Source organism: Carcharhinus amblyrhynchos, chromosome 35 (assembly GCF_965287045.1).
Source record: "Carcharhinus amblyrhynchos chromosome 35, sCarAmb.v2.hapA, whole genome shotgun sequence".
Classification (NCBI taxonomy): Eukaryota; Metazoa; Chordata; class Chondrichthyes; order Carcharhiniformes; family Carcharhinidae; genus Carcharhinus; species Carcharhinus amblyrhynchos.
The window spans coordinates 10,139,436-10,161,632 of NC_137358.1; the positions used below are offsets into that span (position 1 = coordinate 10,139,436).

A 22,197-nucleotide genomic window follows, 5' to 3' on the forward strand; every position below is an offset into this window, starting at 1 on the left:
CATTCACAACCCTTTGTCAGGTCAGAGCAGGAGCTATACCAAACCGTGATACATCGACAAAGGGTGCTTTCTATGGTGAGAGTCATAGCAGACATGCCGAATTTCCTTAGCCTCCTGAGAAGTTTAAAGTTTATTTATTAGTGTCACAAGTAGGTTTACATTAACACTGCAATTAAGTTACTGTGAAAATCCCTTGGTCGCCACACTCTGGCGCCTGTTCGGTTACACTGAGGCAGAATTTTAGCACAGCCAACGCACCTAACCAGCACCTTTCGGACTGTGGAAGAAAACCGGAGCACCTGGAGGAAACCCACGGAGACACAGGGAGAACGTGCAGACTCTGCACAGGCAGTGACCCAAGCCGGGAACTGAACCCAGGTTTCTGGTGCTGTGAGGCGGCAGTGCTAACCACTGTGCCATCCATAATCAAGAAAATTAATTAACGCCCCATTTCACAACTGAGGATTTTGTTCTCCGTCGAGAAGACCTGGAAAAAGATTGCATTTGCTCAAACTATCAACATCAACGAAAAACATGTCCCTTTCTTTACACCCGAGTGTCTTACAAACCAAATGGGTTCAATTCTTTCTCTTACCATTTATGCTGTACAAGCACTTCATATATCATCACGCTTTGTTGAAATTCTAGGGGTGATCATTTTGAATCTCTAACAGTGATAATATATACTGCTGATGCAAAGTGCTTTTCAGAGACCTGGAAGGTTAGATCCCAGAAGGCAAAACAAAAATTCACATACACTGGCTTAGCACAAAAAGTTAGCAAGAACTGTGCTGAAGCTAAACCTGGAGAATGTGCTGGTTGTGGAGGGTGAGATAGTTGTAGATAATACACTACATCAAGGGCAAAATGCACAGCTCTGTAAAAAGCTCTACTGGGCAATTTTACGTGGCGAGCGCAGTCTTGGCATTACTAGCTGTGGTGTTGTGGGAGTGTAAAGCAGGCGAGGCAGGTAATGGCAAGGAAGGTGCTGAAAGCTCTTCACTGTATCTAACCTATGTTGTATCTGACCTGAGCATATCAGACGTCATCACTGGCTGTAGCGACAGACAGAAATATATGTTCCATTTCTCAGCACTGTTACACTTCACCTTTGGAAGCATAAAAACAAATATTTGTTAATGAAGTAAAGACAGAAGCACACACACGCACGCTCACGTGCGCACATAAGCACACACACATGGGAGCGCGCGCGCACGCACGCACACACACACACACTACAATTGCCACAAGTCAAAAACTAAAACAAAATAACTGACTGACACCAAATCATTTTATTCTTGTCCTTCCTGCACCGATTTTCCCTCCCTCCTGATTGTCCCGATCCACACTCGGTCATAATCATACATAACCAAGTATCATCCAGTGCCAGGCTCAAGTGGCTGTGAAGGACAGCTGCACAGAACCCTACCCTCATGCACGTGCTTTCCCACAGGTCACTAGGTGGAATCCTGCTCTTATTCACTCAGGGGGCACACAACTGCTGCTTCATCGACTGAACTCAGCCAATTTAGCACAGATTAGAATCAGACACCTAAAGCAAGATTTTGCAACCAAACTGCGACTTTCGGTGAAGACATAAAAATAGTTCGATGGGAGGAAGTCACTTACAGACACCTTTGAAATGAGGCATTACTTGCTTCAATTGGAAAGGAAGGCCACATATAAAGGAGCGATGGTCTAATGATATTATCAGCAGACTATTAATCCAGAAACTCAGCTAATGTTCTGGGCACCCGGGTTCAAATCCCACCGTGGCAGATGGTGGAAACTGAATTCAATAAAAATATCTGGAATTAAGAATCTACTGATGACGTGAAACCATTGTCGATTGTTGGGAAAATCCACCTGGTTCACTAATGTTCTTTAGTGAAGGAAATCTGCTGTCCTTACCCGGTCTGGCCCATATGTCACTCCAGAGCCACAGCAACGTGGCTGACTCTCAACCGCCCTCCCAGGACAACCAGCCGGTCACACCCATGTCCCATGAATGAATAAAGTATAAGGGCTGTGGAATTGTGGAACTCTCTTTTCCAAAATACTGTTGACCATGGGAGTCAATTGAAAATTGCAAAATTGTGATTTGTTTTGTATTAAGGTTTACGGAAACAAGATGGGTAAATGGAGCTAAAGATCTGCCATGATCTCACTGAATGGCGGGACAGGCTCGAGGGGCTGAATGGTCTATCATTCCTATTATAAAAGAAGAACTGAGAATTTTTTTTATTCATTCCTATTGCCCATCTTTTGTTGCCCGAGGGCAGTTAAGAGTCATAGGGCACTGGTGAGGCTGCAGCTGGAGTACTGTGTGCAGTTTTGGTTGCCACACTTACGCAAGGATATTTTGGCCTTGGAGGGAGTGCAGAGGAGGTTTACTAGGCTGATACCGGAGTTGAGGGGGTTGAGCTATGAGGAGAGGCTGAATAAACTAGGCTTGTACTCGTTAGAGTTTAGAAGAATGAGGGGAGATCTCATTGAGACGTATAAGATGATGAATGGGATGGATAGGATAGAGGTGGAGAGACTCTTCCCGCTCAGAAAGGACAGTAGGACTAGGGGGCACAGCCTCAAGATAAAGGGCAGGCGGTTTAGAACGGAGTTGAGGAGGAACTTCTTCACTCAAAGGGTGGTGAATCTCTGGAATTCTCTGCCCGTTGAAGTGGTGGAGGCTGCCTCGCTAAATATTTTTAAGACGTGGGTTGATGGGTTTTTGATAAGCAAGGGGATTAAGGGTTATGGGGAGAGGGCGGGAATGTGGAACTGAGCCACGACAGATCAGCCATGATCTTATTGAATGGCGGGGCAGGCTCGAAGGGCTAGATGGCCTACACCTGCTCCTATTTCTTATGTTCTTACATTGCTGTGGCTCTGGACTCACATGTAGGCCAGACCAGGTAAGGACAGCAGATTTCCTTCCCCAAAGGATATTAGTGAACCACGTGGGTTTTTTGACCATCATTAGTTCCAGGTTTTTTAGTGAATCCAAATTTCACCACCTGCCGTGGTGGGATTTGAACCCAGGTCCCCACAGCATCACTATGGGTCTCTGGAATACTTCTCCAGTGACAATATCACTATGCCACTACCTCCCCATGGTAAGGTACACTACAAGCTAGAGTCCGTAGAGGCTAGCCATCATTATGTCTAAGGCAGCCAAATTGAGCACCTCACAATCTCTGCCAGGCAATAAACAGATCAGGAGCTGGCAATCACTTACAACCATGAGGCATTTCATCATCCAGGTTGCATTTGCATCTACAAACCTACAAACCAAAAAAAAATACAAATCCCATTTCACTAAGCTGATTCTGGAGTTGAGAGGGTTGGCTTATGAGGACAGACTGAGTAGACTGGGGCTATACTCATTGGAATTCAGAAGAGTGATGGAACATCTTATAGAAACATATAAGATTATGAAGGGAATCATTAAGATAGAAGCAGGGAAGTTGTTTCCACTGGTGAGTGAAACTAGAACTAGGTGGCATGGCCTCAAAGTAAGGGGAAGCAGATTTAGGACTGAGTCGAGGAGGAGCTTCTTCACACAAAGGGTTATGAATCTGTGGAATTCCCTGCCCGGTGAAGCAGATGAGGCTACCTCATTGAATGTTTTTAAGGCAAGGATAAATAAATGTTTGAACAGTAAAGGAATTAAGGGTTATGGTGAGCGGGCAGGTAAGTGGAGTTGAATCCACGAAAAGATCAGCCATGATCTTATTGAATGGCGGAGCAGGCTCGAGGCACCAGATGACAAACTCCTGCTCCTAATTCTTATGTTCTTACATTCATCCTTCCTCAGATGCATGACTGAAAGTTCAAAGTTTACTTATTAGTGTCACAAGCAGACTTACGTTAATGAAGTTACTGTGAAAATCCCCTAGTTGCCACACTCCAACGCATGTTCAGATACACTGAGGGAGAATTTAGCATGGCCAATGCACCTAACTAGCACATCTTTCGGACTGTGGGAGGAAATCGGAGTACCCAGAGGAAACTCAAGCAGACATGGGGGAGAACATGCAAACTCCACACAGACAGTGGCCCAAGCTGGGAATCAAACCAAGGTCCCTGGTGGTGTGAGGCAGCAGTGCTAACCACTGTGCTACTGTGCCTGAAAGAACAATCCAAGAAAAGAATCAGCTTAGCTGTTCCCAATTGAGTCAAAACTCATTTTAAAATAAAATTAGTGCTGTGTGGTTGAGAAAAGGATTGCGATCCCCATTATCTTGTGCAATTACCCTTCGCCTTTTGCATGTAGGTCAACAGTCACTAGTAAGAATATAAATGCAGTAAACTTCTTAATTATACATAATGGACATTTTGCAGGGATAGAAGCTGTGCGCACGACAATTAAGTTTGAGATCCTGACTACCTGTGCCAGAACACACAATGTAATTAGGTGCGCTTTGCGGTAATTGTAATCTTGTCGATTATTTCTGCGAGGAACCCAAAATTATCACTGCAGGAAATAACAGGTTCTTCAGTACTTAATTTCCCTCCGATGCCAGCCGCTGCACTTGTACGCAGGTGATTCACAGATAAGGTCCGTTTAAAAGCATTTTGGATCGGCTGCCAAATTCCCCAGCAGTGATCAAATGAACCAAACACCGCTTCACACACAGCAAGTGAGATACCTCCACAATGCTTTGGAGAAAGAGCCCCAGCCCCGGAGTTAAGAGCACCAGGATACCTATCACGTTAGACGAAGTGCACATAAAAAAGTGTTTCTCCCCTTGGAGAAGAAGCAGAGAACACTTAGCAGAACAGTACCGGGGTGAGTCCAAAGATGTGTGGGTTAGGTGGGCTGGCCATGCTAAATTGACCCCAGTGTCAGGGGAATTAGTAGGGTAAATATGTGGGGTTACAGGGATGGGGCTGGGGTGGAGTTATGGTCAGTGCAGACACGATGGGCAAACGGCCTCTTTTTGCACTGTAGAATCACGGGAGTGCGGAAGGAGGCCATTTGGCCCATCAAGTCTGCACCAACCACAATTCCATGCAGGCCATATTCCCATAACCGCACATATTTACCCTGCTAATCCCCTGACACTAGGGTCAATTTGGCACAGCCAATCAACCTAACGTGCACATCTTTGGAGCGTGGGAGCAAACAGGAGCATCCAGAGGAAACCCACACAGACACTGGGAGAACGTGCAAACTCACACAGACAGTGATCCAAGCCAAAAATCGAACCCGGTTTCCTGACTCAGTGAGGCAGAAGTGCTAACCACTGTGCTGTCCCAACTGTCAACTCTATGATTCTATGAGGAACTTCAGTTTGTAAGTATATTTATTAGTGTCACAAGTAGACTCACATTAACACTGTGGTCATACAAACGTTACAATGCAGAAGGACATTTGACCCATTGAGCCTGCACTGATAACAATCCCACTCAGACCCATAACCCCACAGATTTACCCTGCTAATCCCTCTGATACTAAATAGCAACTTAGCATGGCCAATGCACCTAATCCACACATCTTTGGACTGTGGGAGGAAACTGGAGCACCTGGAGGAAACCCACGAAGACATGAGGAGAACTTGCCAACTCCACACAGACAGTGACCCGAGGCTGGAATTGAACTTGGATCCCTATGCCACCATGTTACCCAGTGAACTTACTGTGAAGATCCCCTAGTCGCCACACTCCGGCGCCTGTTTGGGTACACTGATAGAGAATTTAGCCTGGCCAATGCACCTAACCAGCATGTCTTTCGGACTGTGGGAGGAAACAGGAGCAGCCAGAGGAAACCCTCGCAGACACAGGGAGAACATGCAGACTCCACACAGAGTGCCGGAATCAAATCCAGGTCCCTGATGCTGTGAGGCATCAGTGCTAACCACTATGCCACCCTCAGTTTCTCTGGAGAGACTTAGAGAAACTTGGATAGTTCTCCTTTGAGCAGAGAGGGTTAAGGGAAGATGCAATCGAGGAGTTCAGAACTCTGAAGGGTCTCGATTGTGTAAATAAACAGAAGCTATTTTCACTGGCAGCAGAATTGGTAATCAGAGAAAACGCATATTTAAGATAATTGGCAAAAAGATCTAGTGGGGAGATGGGATGATATTTCTTAAACACATGAGCTGTTGTGAATCAGAATGCCTCAAAAGGTGCTGGAAATTGATTTTAACGCAACTTTCAAGATCTAATTGGAAAATTTGAAAAGGAAAAACTTAGCGCTGGGAGCAAGGACGAACTAAATGGTAAACTTTCAAAGATTTGGCATGGTCACAATGGGCTAAATGGTCTCCTTAGAATCCCTACAATGCACAAGGGTGCACTCGGCCCATTGAGTCTGCACTGACTCCCTTACCAAGATCCTTTTCCCCACCCCACTCCTGTAACCCTACATATTTACTGCAACTAATCCATAGTCTCAAGAACAGCTTCTGCCCTGCCGCTGTCAGACTTCTGAATGGACTTACCTTCTATTAAGTTGATCTTTCTCTACACCCTAGCTATGACTGTAACATTATATTCTGCACCCTCTCCTTTCCTTCTTTATGAACAGTATGTTTTATCTTTATCGCACGCAAGAAACAACACTTTTCATTGTATGATAGTACATGTGATAATAATAAATCAAATCAAAATCTAACCTGCATTTCTTGGGACACCAAAGGGCAATGTGGCATAGCCAATCCACCTAACCTGCACACCTTTGGAGTGTGGGAGGAAACCAGAGCACCCAGAGGAAACCCACGCAGACACGAGGAGAGCGTGCAAACTCCACACAGACAGTCACCCAAGGCCAGAATCGAACCCGGTTCCCTGGCTCTGTGAGGCAGCAATGCCTACTGTGCCAATGTGCTGCCCTATATCATTCTTAGCTCCCTTTATCCATCAGGATGTTTCAAGAAAGCTCAGATAAGGATTTCAGAGGCATAAGGAACAAAGGAAGTCCCGTGGGTAATTCTGTAAGTTGGACCATACCTCAATGACCTGGCAATTAGACTGATGAGCTGCGTAATGGAAGACGGTTTCCCCATTCTTGTCTGCAATGTCCAAGCGAACTCCACATCCTTCCACCAGCTCACGAACGCAGTCGATATCCCCCTTCTTGCAAGCCAGATGCAGTGGGGTGAAGCCCTCTTCACTCTCTATATCATTGATGCAGCTGCGTGGAGAAGCACATATCAGGTGAGTCACACAATTGCACGTAGCAAAATTTGCACCTCAGTAATACAGCATTGAACAAAGCCATCCAGGACAACAGGGCTAGATCAGATCCCTTTGTTGGTGACACCATAACTCGTCAGAGCTATGGGAAAATAAACTGGCATCCGATCTGATTTTCACCTCATGTTTCTCGACGATTTTACAAATTTTTATTCTTTTCATAGATCCAAGTTTTTGCCACGTGACTAGGTTCTGGTTCCCTCATATACTGCTCATCCAGAATCTTCCCTCGCTATCAGGGAGAGCAAAGCATCTGCTCAGCTTTCATAGAAATCATAGAACCTCCACAGTGCAGAAGGCCATCCGGCCCATTGAGTCTGCATTGACAACAATCCAACCCAGGCCTTAACCCCCACATATTTACCCCGCTAATCCCTCTAACCTACACGTACCACGACACTAAGGGGCAATTTAGCCTGGCCAATACGCCTAACCTACACTTCTTTGGACACTTAAGGGGCAATTTAGCATGGCGAATCCACCTAACCTGCACATCTTTGGACATGAAGGGGCAATTTAGAATGGTCGATCCACTTAACCTGCACATCTCTGGACAATCTTTCACGACTGATCCAGCCTCACTGCCCACTCGATTGTCCCATTCACGATTCCCTCGGCAACTCCTCAGAGGTCCTTTACCTTTTGCTTAGAGCTGCAGGTTTTCCCAGCCTTTTCTCAGTTTCTCCCACTTGACACACAACCATTGAAATGGCACAGAGGATAACCTGCCCTCAAGCTCTCTATCCATGCCACCACGTCACCAGCCAGTCCTAACATCAGTGCAACCCAGAACATGCCAGATGGGAGAAATCATGGCACAGTTAGAGACTCAGTGCCTGACCATTTCTTACAAAAAGCAGTGACTCTTTAAAGCAAATAGCTAATAACTGTTAACAAAAACAGAAAATGCTCAAAACACTCAGTAGGTCAGACAGTATGTTTTCTTCATTCATTCCTGGGGCCTGGACGTCACTATTTTCAGCCAGCATTTGTTGCCCATCCCTAGTTTCCCGTGAACCGACTGTCTCTCTTGGCCTCGGCCACACCTGGAGCACTGTGTACAGTTTTGGTCTCCATCACTAGAGAAAGGATATACTGGTACTTGATGGGGGGCAGAGGAGATTCACTAGGTTGATTCCAGAATTGAGAGGGTTGGCTCAAGAGGAGAGACTGATTAGACTGGGGCTATACTCATTGGAATTCAGAAGAATGAGGGGAGATCTGATGAAACATACAAGATTATGAAGGGAATCGATAAGATAGAAGCTGAGTTGTTGTTTCCACTGGGGGTAAAACTAAGACTAGGGGTCATGGCCTCAAAATAAGGGGAAGCAGATTTAGGGCTGAGTTGAGAAGGAACTTCTTCACACAAAGGGTCATGAATTTGTGGAATTCCCTGCCCAGTGAAGCCATTGAGGCTACCTCATTGAATGTTTTTAAGGCATGGATAGATAAATGTTTGAATGGTAAAGGAATTAAGGGTTGTGGTGAGTGGGCAGGTAAGTGGAGCTGAGTCCACCAGAAGATCAATCATGACCTTATTGATGGCGGAGCAGGCTTGAGGAACCAGATAGCCTATTCCTGCTCCTAGTTCTTCTGTTCTTATTTCAGAGGCCAGTCGAGAGTCACAAGCTCTACAACTAGAAGGTCAAGGATAACAGATCTTTTGTTTTATTAATCGTGGGAAGTGGGTGTCACTGGCTGGCCAGCATTTATTGCCCATTCCTGGTTGTCTGAGGGCAGCTGGGAATCAACCACATTGCTGTGGCTCCGGGGTTACATGTAGGCCAAACCAAGTAAGGACGGCAGTTATCCTTCCCCGAAGGATATCAATGAACCAACTGGATTTTTCCGACAATCGACAATGGCTTCATGGTCATCAATAGATTCTTAATTCCAGATTTTTTTATTGAATTCAAATTCCACCAACTGCTGTGGCAGGATTTGAACCCAGGTTCCCAGAATATTAGCTGACTTTCTGGATTAATAGCAAAGCAATAATACCACTAGGCAATCGCACATGGAAACCACTGTCTGCAAATTCCCCTCCAGGTCACAACCATCCTGACTTGGAAACATACCCCCAATCCTTTACTGGGTTAAAATCCTGGAAGGACGGCATGGTGGCACAGTGGTTAGCACTGTTGCCTCACTGCACCAATGACCCAAGTTCAATTTTGGCCTCAGGTCAGTGTGTGTGTGTCTGTGTGTGTGTGGAGTCTGCACGTTCTCCCCATGTCTGCGTGGGTTTTCTCTGGGTGCTCCAGTTTCCTCCCACAATCCAAAAGACGTGCTGGTTAGGATAACTAGCCATACTAAATTGCCCCTTAGTGTCAGGGGAACTAGCAGGGAAAATATGTGGAGCTAAGGGATAGGGGCTGGAGTGGGATGGTGTCTGTGCAAGCTCGATAGGACAAATGGCCTCCTTCTGCACTGTAGGTATTCTATGATTTTATGAACTCCCTTCGCAACAGCACTGTGGACTTCAGTGGTTCAAAAGGCAGCTCACCAGCACCTTTTCAAGGACAACTGGCACACCATAACACTCAAGGGTATGGGCCAAGTGCTGGTAAATGAGATTAGGTGAAAGGTGCCAGTGTAGACTCGAAAGAGCTAATGGGCCTCTTCTGTACTCTTTGATTCAATGATTCTAATTAGCGATGAGCAATAACTGCTGGCCTAGTCAATGCTGCCCACCTCCCACAAATGAATGAACAAAAGCATGCATGAAATAGCAAGATACAGTCTCTGACTACTCCAGTCTTTTCTCAATCTTCTCCGAATACAATCATATTTTTTCCTGTTTGTCTTTGAGACCTAAACAAATTGTATACCCATCTGAGCCAAAGAAATAAGCGTTAAACTGGTTCCGAAAGTCTTGATAATACTTAGCATCACCAAGAATAACTCTTGCTCTCATTTTTCCCTTCCAATTCTTACTATCTAATGAGTAACGAATCCTTGGCTCATCCAGCATAGCAATCCCATCAACATCAAACCCTACAACATAACCGCAGTGTCCATATGCCTTTCTTCCCTCTGGTTAGCACTGTAGCTTCTCATCGCCAGGGATCTGGGTTTGATTCCCGGCTTGGATGATTAGCTGTGCAGAGTCTGCACGTTCTCCCCGTCTGCATGGGTTTCCTCCAGGTACTCCGGTTTCCTCCCATAGTCCAAAAGACACGCTGGTTAAGTGCACTGGTCATGCTAAATTCTCCCTCACTGTACCCAAACAGGTGCCGGAGTGTGTCACAGTAAAGTCAGCATTTAGCATTCATGTGCACAGTGTGCTACTTTTAAAGCAAAAACTCATCTGCTCTGTTCCATCTCCCTCAATCTCAGAAGAACACACCTACACCTCCACTCTGCCATGCTCATTTGTCACATCAAGCACTGTTTTGAGCTCTCTACCAGCCTAAGCTAACACACACATGCACACGCAGGCAGGCAAGCGCAGGCACACACGCAGGCAGGCAGACATGCACGCACAGGCAGGCATGCACACGTAGGCACATCAAAAACATAAAATGCTAGAAAATCCCAGCATCTGTGGACAGAGAATAGAGGCAACATTTCGAGTCTGGATGATCTTTCGCCAGAGCTGAATTTCAGATAGGGTTGTACTCAGCCATGTATTTACCTAGAAGTAGGAGACGGGGACAAAGCACATGCAGTATCAACCCATTCAGTAACTGCATAAGAATCACTCATAATTCAGTCTGAAGTCTGAGATCATTGGACTTGGGAAGCATGGTGTTAAGGTGGCGGTGGGGTGGGAAAGAGTGGTCAGTTACATGCACGCACGCCTGCCAAATACAAATCCATTACCACATAATATGATTGTGACGGAAGCTCTCCTTCATGCCCATCTCTACAGCTACGTGAGCCAAGGGCCAGTTTGGGTGGCTTCGCAAACAGTCGGTCAACTGTTGCACAGTCTCAACCTTCAGCACGTCCGGCGAGATCTCGTAGAATGGTCTCAGCTTTGTTGCAAACTGCAAGAACACTGTTCGTGCCTCCACCTCAGAGCTCAATTGGAACAACCTGTGAAGACACAAGGGAACGGAGGAATTAGGAGCAGAAGCAGGCAAATTCAACCCTTGGAGCCTGCTCTGCCATTCAATCAGATCATGGCTGATCTCGAATCCACCTCCCCACCTGGTCCCCACATCCCTTTCTTTTGTGATTAGAAATATATCCATCTCTCTCAAAATCATTCAACAATTCGGACTCCATCGCGCTACGGGGCAGCGAGTTCCACAAATTCACCACCCTCTTGCGAGAAGTAGTTCCTCCTCATCTCAGTTTTGAAATCTACTGTCTCTCACCACAAGTAAATCACTTTTTAATGAAATGGCTTGCTCCTTTCCTTCAGTCTCCCCTTCCATATTTGGGCAGGCAGTGACTTTGAGGCAAGAATCCATCCGCTTCAAAAAAAAAGCATTTTCTGACTCAGAAGTTTGAACTGCAGTTTTTTGAGCGCTCATTACAGTGCGCTGGTAGCACTGGAGCTGTTTTTAAAAGGAGTTCAGCATGTACTGCAATGCCTCTCCTGCTGGTTAAATGATCTTGTTTATACCACAGAGCAGCTTCACTCAAGGAAAGGAGAAAATTGCAGCCAAATAAACTTCTTTGCTGCCAACCCAACTGCCTGCTGACTGTGCTTTGCACCACCAACTGATGTTGCTTTATGTACCTCAATAGGCCCCAATAAATTACTCGGGAAAATTGAGGCCGCACGGAATTGTCTAAATGGGGAGAGAATTCCGAAATCGGAAGCAGAAAGGGACTTGGGTGCCCCAATTCAGGATTCTCTTCAGGTTGACTTGCAGGTTGAGCTGGGAGTTAGGAAGGCGAATGCGATGCCAGCACTCATTTCGAGAGGGCTAGAATACAAAAGCAGGGATGTTCGGCTGAGGCTGTATGAGGCTTTGGTCAGACCACATTCGGAGTACTGTAGGAAATTTTGGGCCCCATATCAAAGGAAGGATGTATTGGCCCTGGAGGAAGTTTACAAGAATGATCCCTCACAGTGCCAGCGACCCAGGTTCGATTCCCGGCTTGGGTCACTGTCTGTGTGGAGTCTGCATGTTCTCCTCATGTCTGAGTGAGTTTCCTCCGGGTGCTCCAGTTTCCTCCCACTATCCAAAGATGTGCAAGTTAGGTGGATTGGCCATGATAAGTTGCCTCTTAGAGTCAGGTGGACTTGCTAGGCCAAATGCATTGAGTTATGGGGATAGGGCCTGGATGGGATTGTAGTCGGTGCAGACTCGATGGGCTGAATGGCCTCCTTCTGCACCCTAGGATCCTATCATTCTATGGATGAAAGATTTGACATATGAGAACTCTGGGTCTGTACTCAATGGAATTTAGAAGGATGAGGAGGGAGATCTCATTGAAACTTTCAGAATATTGAAAGGTCTAGATAGAGTGGACGTGGGGAAGATGTTCCATAGGAGAGACTAGGATCTGAGGGCACAGCTTCAGAGTAAAGGGACGACCCTTTAGAACCGAGATGAGGAGGAATTTCTACAGCCAGAGGGTGGTGAATTTATTGCCACAGGAGGGGTGTGGAGGTCATTGAGTGTCTTTAAGACAGAGATAGATAGGTTCGTGATTGGCAAGAGGATCAAAGGTTAAGGGGAAAAGGCAAGAGAATGAGGTTGAGAAACTTATCAGCCATGATCAAATGACGGAGCAGACATGGGCTGAACGGTCTAATCCTGCTCCTATTTCTTATGATCTTAACTGGAGGTAAACTTGTGCTATGAGTCAGTAAATGGTCAGGTGGCAGCAAATAGAAAATGGGGATAAAGAATTCACGCTCTAACCAGAGGAATGAGGCCAATGGTTTTCCCCAGGAAACTGTGTCATTGTACAAGCAAAAAAGTTTCCTGGAATATTGGCATTATCACGAAAGGGTTGATGTTCAACAGTTAGGAACTCATGCTTTAGTTTACCCACAGCCTTGTTCAGATCCCATCTGGGGTAATGCATTCCTTTTTAGGCACCAACCCCAGAGGAAGTATACTAACCTTGGAAGCAGAACAAGCACGAATTCTCCAGAGTGACACCACGGATCACAAAAGATCAAGTTACAAAGACAGGTTGTATAAACCTTGATTGCATTCCCTAGCAGTGAAAGGGTAACTTAAGGCAGGCGTTTAAAATGATGAAGGAATTAAATATGGTAGTTTCAGAGAAACTACTTAAGAACTAGGAGCAGGAGTAGGCCATTTGGCCCCTCGAGCCTGCTCCGCCATTCAATAAGATCACGGCTGTTTTTCATGGACTCAGCTCCACTTAACCACCCACGCACCATAACCCTTCATTCCTTTACTGTTCAAAAATTTATCTATTCTTGCCTTAAGAACATTCAGTGAGGTAGCCTCAACTGTTTCTCTGAGCAGGGAATTCCACAGATTCACAACCCTTTGTGTGAAGCAGCTCCTCCTCAACTCAGTCCTAAATCAGTTCCCATTTATTTTGAGGCTATGCCCCTGCCAGGAATTTCACGGTAACTTCATTGCAGTGTTAGTGTAAGCCTTATTTGTAACTAATAAATAAACTTTACTTTTACTTTACTGGAAACAACCTCCCTGCTTCTATCCCTTCCCTTCATAATTTTATGTTTCTGTAAGATCCCCCTCATTCTTCTAAATTCCAGTGAGTATAGTCCCAATCTAATTATTCTTTCCTCATAAGCCAACCCTCTCAACTCCGGAATCAACCTGAATCTCCTCTATACCCCCACCAGTGCCAGTCTATTCTTTCACAAGGAGACCAAAACTACACACAGTACTCCAGGTATGGCCTCACCAACACTAATACAGCTGCAACATAACCTCATGTTTTTAAACTCCGTCCCTCTAGCAATGAAGGACAAAATTCCATTTGCCTTCTTAATTACCTGCTGCACCTATAAAACCAACATTTTGTGATTCATGCACAAGGGTACCCAGGTCCCTCTGCACAGCAGCATGCTGCAATTATTTACCATTTAAATACTAGTCTATTTTGCTGTTATTCCTACCAGAATGGATGACCTCACATTTACCAACAATGTACTCCATCTGCCAGACCAATGCCCACTCACTTAGACTATCCACATCCTTTGCAGACTTTCAGCATCCTCCGCACACTTTGCTCTGTCACTCATCTCAGTGTGTCAAAGTTCACAGATGACAGTAAACTTGGTTGCCAACTCCAAATCATCAAAGTAAATCGTAAACAATTGTGGTCTCAACACTCATCCCTGAGGCACGCCACTAGTCACTGATTGCCAACCAGAAAAACACCCATTTACCCCCAAGTCTTTGCTTTCTGTTAGTTAACCAATTCTCTATCCATTACCCGTAACACTGTGCACCTTTATCTTGTGCAGCTGCCTTTTGTTTAGTACCTTGTCAAATGCCTACTTCCTCTGTAGGGGTGCAGATCTGTAATACTGCAACACTCTCACCCAACAGCAGACAGACTCTGGGAATTCCACAGTGAATATCTCACCTCCCGACGCCTCAAAGCCGGACCACCATCTACAATGCACAACTCAAGAGTGCAATGGGGGCTGCACAGTGGCTAGCACTGCAGCCTCACAGTGCCAGAGACCCAGGTTCAATTCCTAGCTTGGGTTACTGTCTGTGTGGCATTTGCATGTTCTCCCCACGTGTGCATGGGTTTCCTCTGGGTGCTCTGGTTTCCTCCTACAGTCCAAAAGACATGCTGGTTAGGTGCATTGGCCATGCTAAATTCTCCCTCGGTATACCCGAACAGGTGCCAGAGTGTGCAACTGGGGGATTTTCAACTTCAGTGTGGTGTTAATGTAAGCCTACTTGTGACACTAATGAATAAACTTTAAAATCTACTCCCCACTTGGCTAGATGACTGCGACACTCAAGAAGCTCAACACCATCCAGGACAAACCAATCCAATCGATTGGCACCACATTTAACAAACATTTAATCCCTTCGTTACTGATGCACAATGGCAGCAGTGTGTCATATCCACAAGATGTACTTGTAGCAACTCAAGGCTCCTTACACAGTACCTTCAAAACCTGCAACCTCTACCATCGCAAAGGACAACGGCAGCAGATACATGGGAATCGCACCGCCTCTGAGTTCCCCTGCAAGTCACTCATCAGCCTGACGAGGAACTATATCATGGGTTCTTCACTGTGGCCGGGTCAAAATCCTGGGCCTCCCTTCCTAACAGCACTGTGTTCCTACAACACATGGATTGCATTCGTTCAGGATGGCAGCACAGTACCACCAACTCCAGGGCAATTAGAGATGGGCAATAATTGCTGGGGTAGCTTGTAACAAAAAGGCTGTGTGGGTGCACCGTCAACGGAAATTTTCAAAATGGAGAATGGAGGATGATCAACTTTGTTGGGTTCAGAGTGGCAAACAACATGAAACAAAGGTGGGTAGATGGGACTGACGCACCATGAACAAATGGAACAGGCTTTCAAGTTTCAGCCCACTCCAGTTCCTGTGCCTTGAGCTTTCCAAATGCAACACGGGCTAACAATGCAAAATACAGTTTTAAAAACAAATAACCCAAGGAACACTGTCTTTGCACTTCTGGAATCTGGGCTTGAATCCAGCGCCAATAGATAAGACAAAGGTCTAATCTGTGATGATTATGTTGGACCTACATGAAACAAGTCTGAAAGAGCTACATGACGTGGATTTTGTCCTTCAGACAAAATGCTAGACTGAGGCCCCATCAGCCTGGTTTAACACAGCTAAAGATTCATGCCACAATGCAAAGGTTTTCAAGCAGTTCTTCCCAACTGCTTTTGAAAAAGCATATTTTGCACTGAACCATCTAGATACATTAGAAATACCTTTTAGGTTACTGAATCTTCTGTGAGGCAATATATCTCAGTATAGTCTGCGTAGGTCATAGAATCCTACAATGCAAAAGGAGGCCATTCAGCCCATCGAGTCTGCACAGACCACAATCCCACCCAGGTCCTATCCCCGTAACCCCTTGTATTTCCCCTAGCTAGATCCCCCTGACACTAAAGAGAAATTTAGCATGGCCAATCCATTTAATCCATACATCTTTGGACTGTGGGAGGAAACCGGTGGAAGTCCATGCAGACATGGGGAGAACATGCAAACTCCACACAGACAGTAACGCAAGCCAGGAATCGAACCCGGGGTCCTTGGCACTGTGAGGCAGCAGTACTAACCACTGTGTCACGATGCTGCCCTGTCTGATTGCATAGGTGTGTACCATTGAACCTCAGGCTTTGTATGTGCAGGTTAAATCTATTACCAGCTAAGTTGCATCCCAAGTTACTAATGTAAACAGAGCGAGTGCTCAGGTTTGAATGTATCCAGCAAGAAAGCATAGGTGCACCCAATCAGGATAGACCAGTCAATCAGAGCTTTAAGCACTAACAGGATAAAGCTGCCTATGCTCAAAGGACTTTAATGCCACATGTGACTCCTCTACATCCAGTTAGACAACCCTGATACAAACTACACCAATCCTGGTACAGGGGCAAACTGACAGAAGTGCTGTCAACCTAATCACACTACCTTGGTCATTGCCAACCTCAGCCATTGTTTAGTTTATTTATTAGTGTCACAAGTAAGCTCAGACTTTTTTCTGATGGAAGAAGGTGGGAGAGAATGTCCAGGGAGTGTGGGGCCCTTGATTATGCTGGTTGCTTTTCCGTGGCAATGGGAAATGTAGACAGAGTCAATGGATGGGGGGCTGTTTTGCGTGATGGGCTGGGCTTCGTTCACGAACCTTTGTAGTTTCTTGCGGTCTTGGGCAGAGCAGGAGCCACACCAAGCTGTGATACAACTGGAAAAAGTGCTTTCTATTGTGCATCTGTAAAAGTTGGTGAGTTGTAAAGAACAAGACAAATTTCCTTAGTCGTCTGAGAAAGTAGGGGCATTGTGTGAGTTGTGGTAGAATGGATTTCACTGGAGTTAAACTAGCAAAACTTAAAAATACCAATAAATGGTGAAAAGCGGGAAAAAAGACTTTTGTTTCTATAGTTCTTTGTGTGGTATCAAGATGTGCTGAACACTGAGCCTTAGGTTTCACGTGGAAAGTTTCAGTCTACCACCCTACTAATTTGTATTCCAGGCTGTTGAGATTAACAAATTTCGTATTCAGGTTTGCTATCCAGCAACTGAATAACAGTGCCTCACACCCCCTCCGCCACTGAAATATTGTCACTGCTATAAAGTAGGAAACAGGGCAAGCAATTTGCACAGAGCAAACTCCCACAAAAGCGATGTGATAATGACCAGATCAGCTGCTTTCCAATGATGTTGATTGAGGGATAAATATTGCCCTGGATACACCAAGGATTTACCTGCTTTCTTTGAAAGGGGGCCATAGAATCTTTTAACATCCACCTGAGAAGGTAGATGGGGTGTGACCCTGCATTCAAAAGGCAGCACTTGCAATAGTGCAGCACTCCCTCTGGAGTGTCGGTGTAGGTTTTTAAGCTCAAGTTAAATCACAAGCTGCTTAAACAACAATCTGATCTTCGAAAGCAGGTATTAGCAGCAGAGGTAACCCTTGGGAATGGGGATTTGGCACGCCTAGGACTTGCATTCTAGATAGGACAAGTCATGAAAATCTGTAATAAACTCTAAGACCGTGCAGTCATCTATGATGAACAAGGAAGTAATCCAAACAGGTTCTGCAAGCCTATCATTTCTTGCTGTTGTCCAAAGACCTGCAGGTTGGGTGCGTTGGCCGTGCTAAACTCTCCCTCAGTGTACCCGAACAGGCGCCGGAGTGTGACGACTAGGGAATTTTCAACTTCATTGCAGTGTTAACGTAAGCCTACTTGTGACACTAATAAATAAATCTCCTCCTACTAGCCTGGATGAATGCAGGTGTAACAACACTCAAGAACTCAACACCATCCAGGGCAAAGCAACCCACTACCACAAAAAACATTCAATCCCTCCATTACTGAAGCACAATGGCAGCAGCGTGTCATATCTACAAGATGTTTTTGTAGCAACTCAAGGCTCCTTTTTTTTTGTTTTTAATCCAATTCAATCCAATCAAGTCCAATTCATAGACTCATCAAGTTGAGACAATCCCGATCCAAGCTGACAAGACAGGGCTCTCACCTCCCGTCTTGGGCTTGATCTCCATGATCCAAGCTGATTGGAGCAGGCATAGCTCCTCCTCTGAGACTTGATCTCATTTGCATCTTAGCCAAATGGCTGAGATGCCATTTTTAAAAATTGCTTCAAATGAAGCTGAAATGTAACCTAATGACTTCAACCAAGCACAGCATGTCGATACTACACTTGACCTTAGCCAAAAGGCCGAGAAAGGCTTCTTAGACAGCACCTTCCAAACCTGCAACCTCTACCACCACGAAGGACAATGGTAGCAGAAGCAATGGGGACACCACCACCTACGAATTCCTCTCCAAGTCACTCACCACCCCAACTTGGAACTATATCATGGTTCCTTCACTGTCACTCTATAAAAATCCTGGACCTCCCTTCGTAACAGCACTGTGGGTGTTCCTACAACACATGGACTGTAGTGGTTCAAGATGGCAGCACAGCACCACCTACTCCAAGGCAACTAGTCTACTTGTGACTGATAAATAGTCTTTTCTTGTGAGATACTGACTTAAAAAAAGCCACACTCGTCAATATACCAAGCAATTCTCTTTTGTTTTAAAATGCGCATTGCACAGGTTATATTGAACTGGTTGGAGGAAGGAATTTCAGTAAGTAAACGGCTCAATTTTGATACAAGGAAGAAGAACAGTGGCACTAGGTGAGTCAGGCAGTCCTTCACTGCCGCAAAGGCTGACAGTTCCTCTTTAAGGTTAAAGAAAAACAAATAAGGGGAAAGCCTGGTTTTCGCCATAATTAATGATTCACTAACAAAATTGTAAAAGAAAAGTGGCTTTTTGAAAGTGTGGTTTCCGAAAAGGCAATTTTGCTGATGAGTCATTGACTGCAGAGAAAAAACATAATTTGCATTTCAGCCCTGTGCAGATTTTTCAAGCGGCAAATATATTCAAGTGCTGTACTTGTTTTTAAATTTACGGAGGTTTGCACATTGCTTCCACATGACAGTTTGTGCAACAGATTTTTGGCAAGTTTTAAAAATATATATATTAAACAAAGTAAATGCAAACATTCCAAACATTACATCTTCCAACAATGAACTCCTCACAGCCGTGTGCACTGCCCATCAACAGGTGGTGCTCTCTGCAGATGTACAGTAAGAAGTCTCACAACACCAGGTTAAAGTCCAACAGGTTTATTTGGTAGCACGAGCTTTCAGGGCGCTGACCCTTCATCAGGATTTGTTTCACAAACAGGGCAAATGTAGATACAAACTCAATTACAAGATAATGGTTGGAATGCGAGTCTTAGCAGGTAATCAAGTCTTTACAGGTACGGACACTGCAACTGGAGAGAGGTTAAAGAGGTGTGAATTGACTCCAGCCAGGACAGTTAGTGAGATTTTGCAAGTCCAGGCCAAATCATGCGGGTGACAGATAGTGTGACACGAACCCAAGATCCCACTTGAGGCCATCCTCGTGTGTGCTGAGGCTGTTGCCCCTTGGACAATGTACAAAATGTCTCTCCTCATCAAGGGTATTCTTTCAACTGACAGTCAGGACTAAACAGCGACCTGGGGTCCTACGTTATTACTAAAGGCTGGAATAGTATTGCTCATGAGTCTCTATGAAATACTTTAGTCCACTTTTTTTAAACAATGACATTAAACTGAGTGAGTCAAACATTTTATTAGCAGAGAGAATGTTAAACTATTGCCTATTTATTAACAGCATCAAGTAGCTTGGTTGCAACTCAAAATTCTTTTCTAATTAAATTCTGTTCTTCTTTCAGTTAATCCAATTTAAGTTTAATAAAGATATTTATTAGAGTTAGGCGATAAGCATTGCCAGCAACAAGACTTTGCCACTCCAAAGATGTGCAAGTTAGGTAGACTGGCCATGCCAAATTGCCCCTAAGCTGTAGGGGACTAGCAAGGTAAATACGTGGAGTTACGGGGATAGGGCCTGATAGGATTGCAGTTGGTGTAGACTTGATGAGCCAAATGGCCTCCCGCTGCACTGTAGGGATTCTCTGCAATATTCACACAGAATCTTTCCAGTGCCATTTGGCCCATCAAGTCTGCACTGACTCTCCGACAGAGCATCTTAGCCAGGCCAGCCCAGGTCCCATTTCATTAACCCCACACCGTTAATCCCCCTAACCTGCACATCTTTGGACACTAAGGGGCAATTTAGCATGGCCAATCCACCCTAACCTGCACGTCCTGTGAACAAATAAAAAAACTGACTCTTTGAAACAACTTGTTTAAGGTGTTCTTTAATTCTAGCTAGATTTTGCATGTTGTTCTCTGTCACAGTTGATTAAAAAGCCTCCCATATTTTAAAGATCATGTGAGTTGATCCAATTTGAAACAAAACCAGAATGGTAGGAAAGATTTACAGGTCGGACACAACACAAACAGGAAATTGGTGTTTCAGGTGCAGACCTTACGTCAGAATGGATCAGATGAAGGGTCTCTAACCATGCCACCTATCTGTCTGTTTCATTTTCCACACTTCTGCCCTCGCCTTCAGAGCGTACTAACAGGCAGGAATGACTAACTCATTTTCGTAGTGCTGGAAATCTCACCTCGTGGGTTCAAAACCTAACCCAGGCACTTGGGCCCCAAAGCTAGGCTGACACATCAGTGCAGTACTGAGGGTGGTTATAGAGAGTTGTTTTTCAAACTGGAGGCCTATGACCAGCGGTGTGCCTCAGGGATCAGTGCTGGGTCCAGTTATTTGTCATTTATATTAATCATTTGGATGAGAATATAGGAAACATGGTTAGTAAGTTTGCAGATAATATTAAGATTGGTGGCATAGTGGACAGGAAGAAAGTTATTTCCAATTGCAATGGGATCTTGATCAAATGGGCCAGTGGGCTGACGAATGGCAAATGCAAGGTGATGCATCTTGGTAGGGCAGGACTTACTCAGTTAATGGTATGGCTTTAAGGAGAGTCACAGAACAAAGAGACCTAGGGGCACATGTTCATAACTCCTTGAAAGTGGAATCACAGGTGGACAAAGTGGTGAAGAAGGCATTCAGCATACTTGGTTTCATTGGTCAGAACATTGAATACAGGAGTTGGGACGTCTTGTTGAAGTTGTACAAAACATTGGTAAGGCCATACTTGGAATACTGTGCGCAATTCTGGTCACCCTATTATAGAACGGATATTATTAAACAAGAAAGAGTGCAGAGAAGATTTACTAGATGCTACAGGACTTGATGGATTGAGTTATAAGGAGAAGCTGGATAGACTGGGACTTTCTCCTCTGGAGTGTAGGAGGCTGACAGGTGATCTTATAGATGTCTACAAAATAATGAGGGGCACAGATCAGATAGTCAATATCTTTTGCCAAATGTCGGGAAGTCTAAAACTAGACAGCATAGGTTTAAGACGAGAAGGAGAGATACAAAAGTGTCCAGAGGGGCAATTTTTTCACACAGAGGGTGATAAATGTCTGGAACAAGCTGCCAGAGGTAGTAGTAGAGGCAGGTACAATTTTGTCTTTAAAAAAGCATTTAGATAGTTACATGGGCACGACGGGTATAGAGGAATATGGACCAACTGCGGGCAACTGGGATTAGCTTAGGTGTTTTGAAAAAGAAAAGCAACATGGACAAGTTGGGCCAAAGGGCCTGTTTCCATGCTGTAAACCTCTATGACTCTACTGCTCTGCTGTTTTTCAAATGCTATGTTAAACTGATAGCCCTGACAATAAAAGATCCTGTTTTGTGTGTGCCTGAGTGAGTGCCCACGTGCACGAGGGCGAGAGCGGAGAGGACGAGAGCAAGTGAGAGAGTGGTTGTTTGGGGAGCAGGGGTGTTTTTGTGTGTGTGCGTGGTGGGGGGCTTCCTTCGAGTCAGAATTGAGACGGCGACTGAAGGATGTCAGCGTGACAGTAATT

At 45.1% G+C, this 22,197-nt stretch overlaps 1 protein-coding gene across 2 annotated transcripts in view; it reads right to left on the reverse strand.

The window, feature by feature from the left end:
* The window catches only part of pla2g6 (phospholipase A2, group VI (cytosolic, calcium-independent)), a 79,640-nt gene that overhangs the window by 48,567 nt on the left and 8,876 nt on the right, over positions 1–22,197 (reverse strand). For both annotated transcript variants that reach the window (XM_080217508.1, XM_080217507.1), the window contains exons 4-5: positions 11,026–11,241; positions 6,952–7,135 (exon numbers count right to left, since the gene is read on the reverse strand). In XM_080217508.1, coding sequence (XP_080073634.1) covers positions 6,952–7,135; positions 11,026–11,241 — 400 coding nt within the window. The remainder of the gene's footprint in view (positions 1–6,951; positions 7,136–11,025; positions 11,242–22,197) is intronic.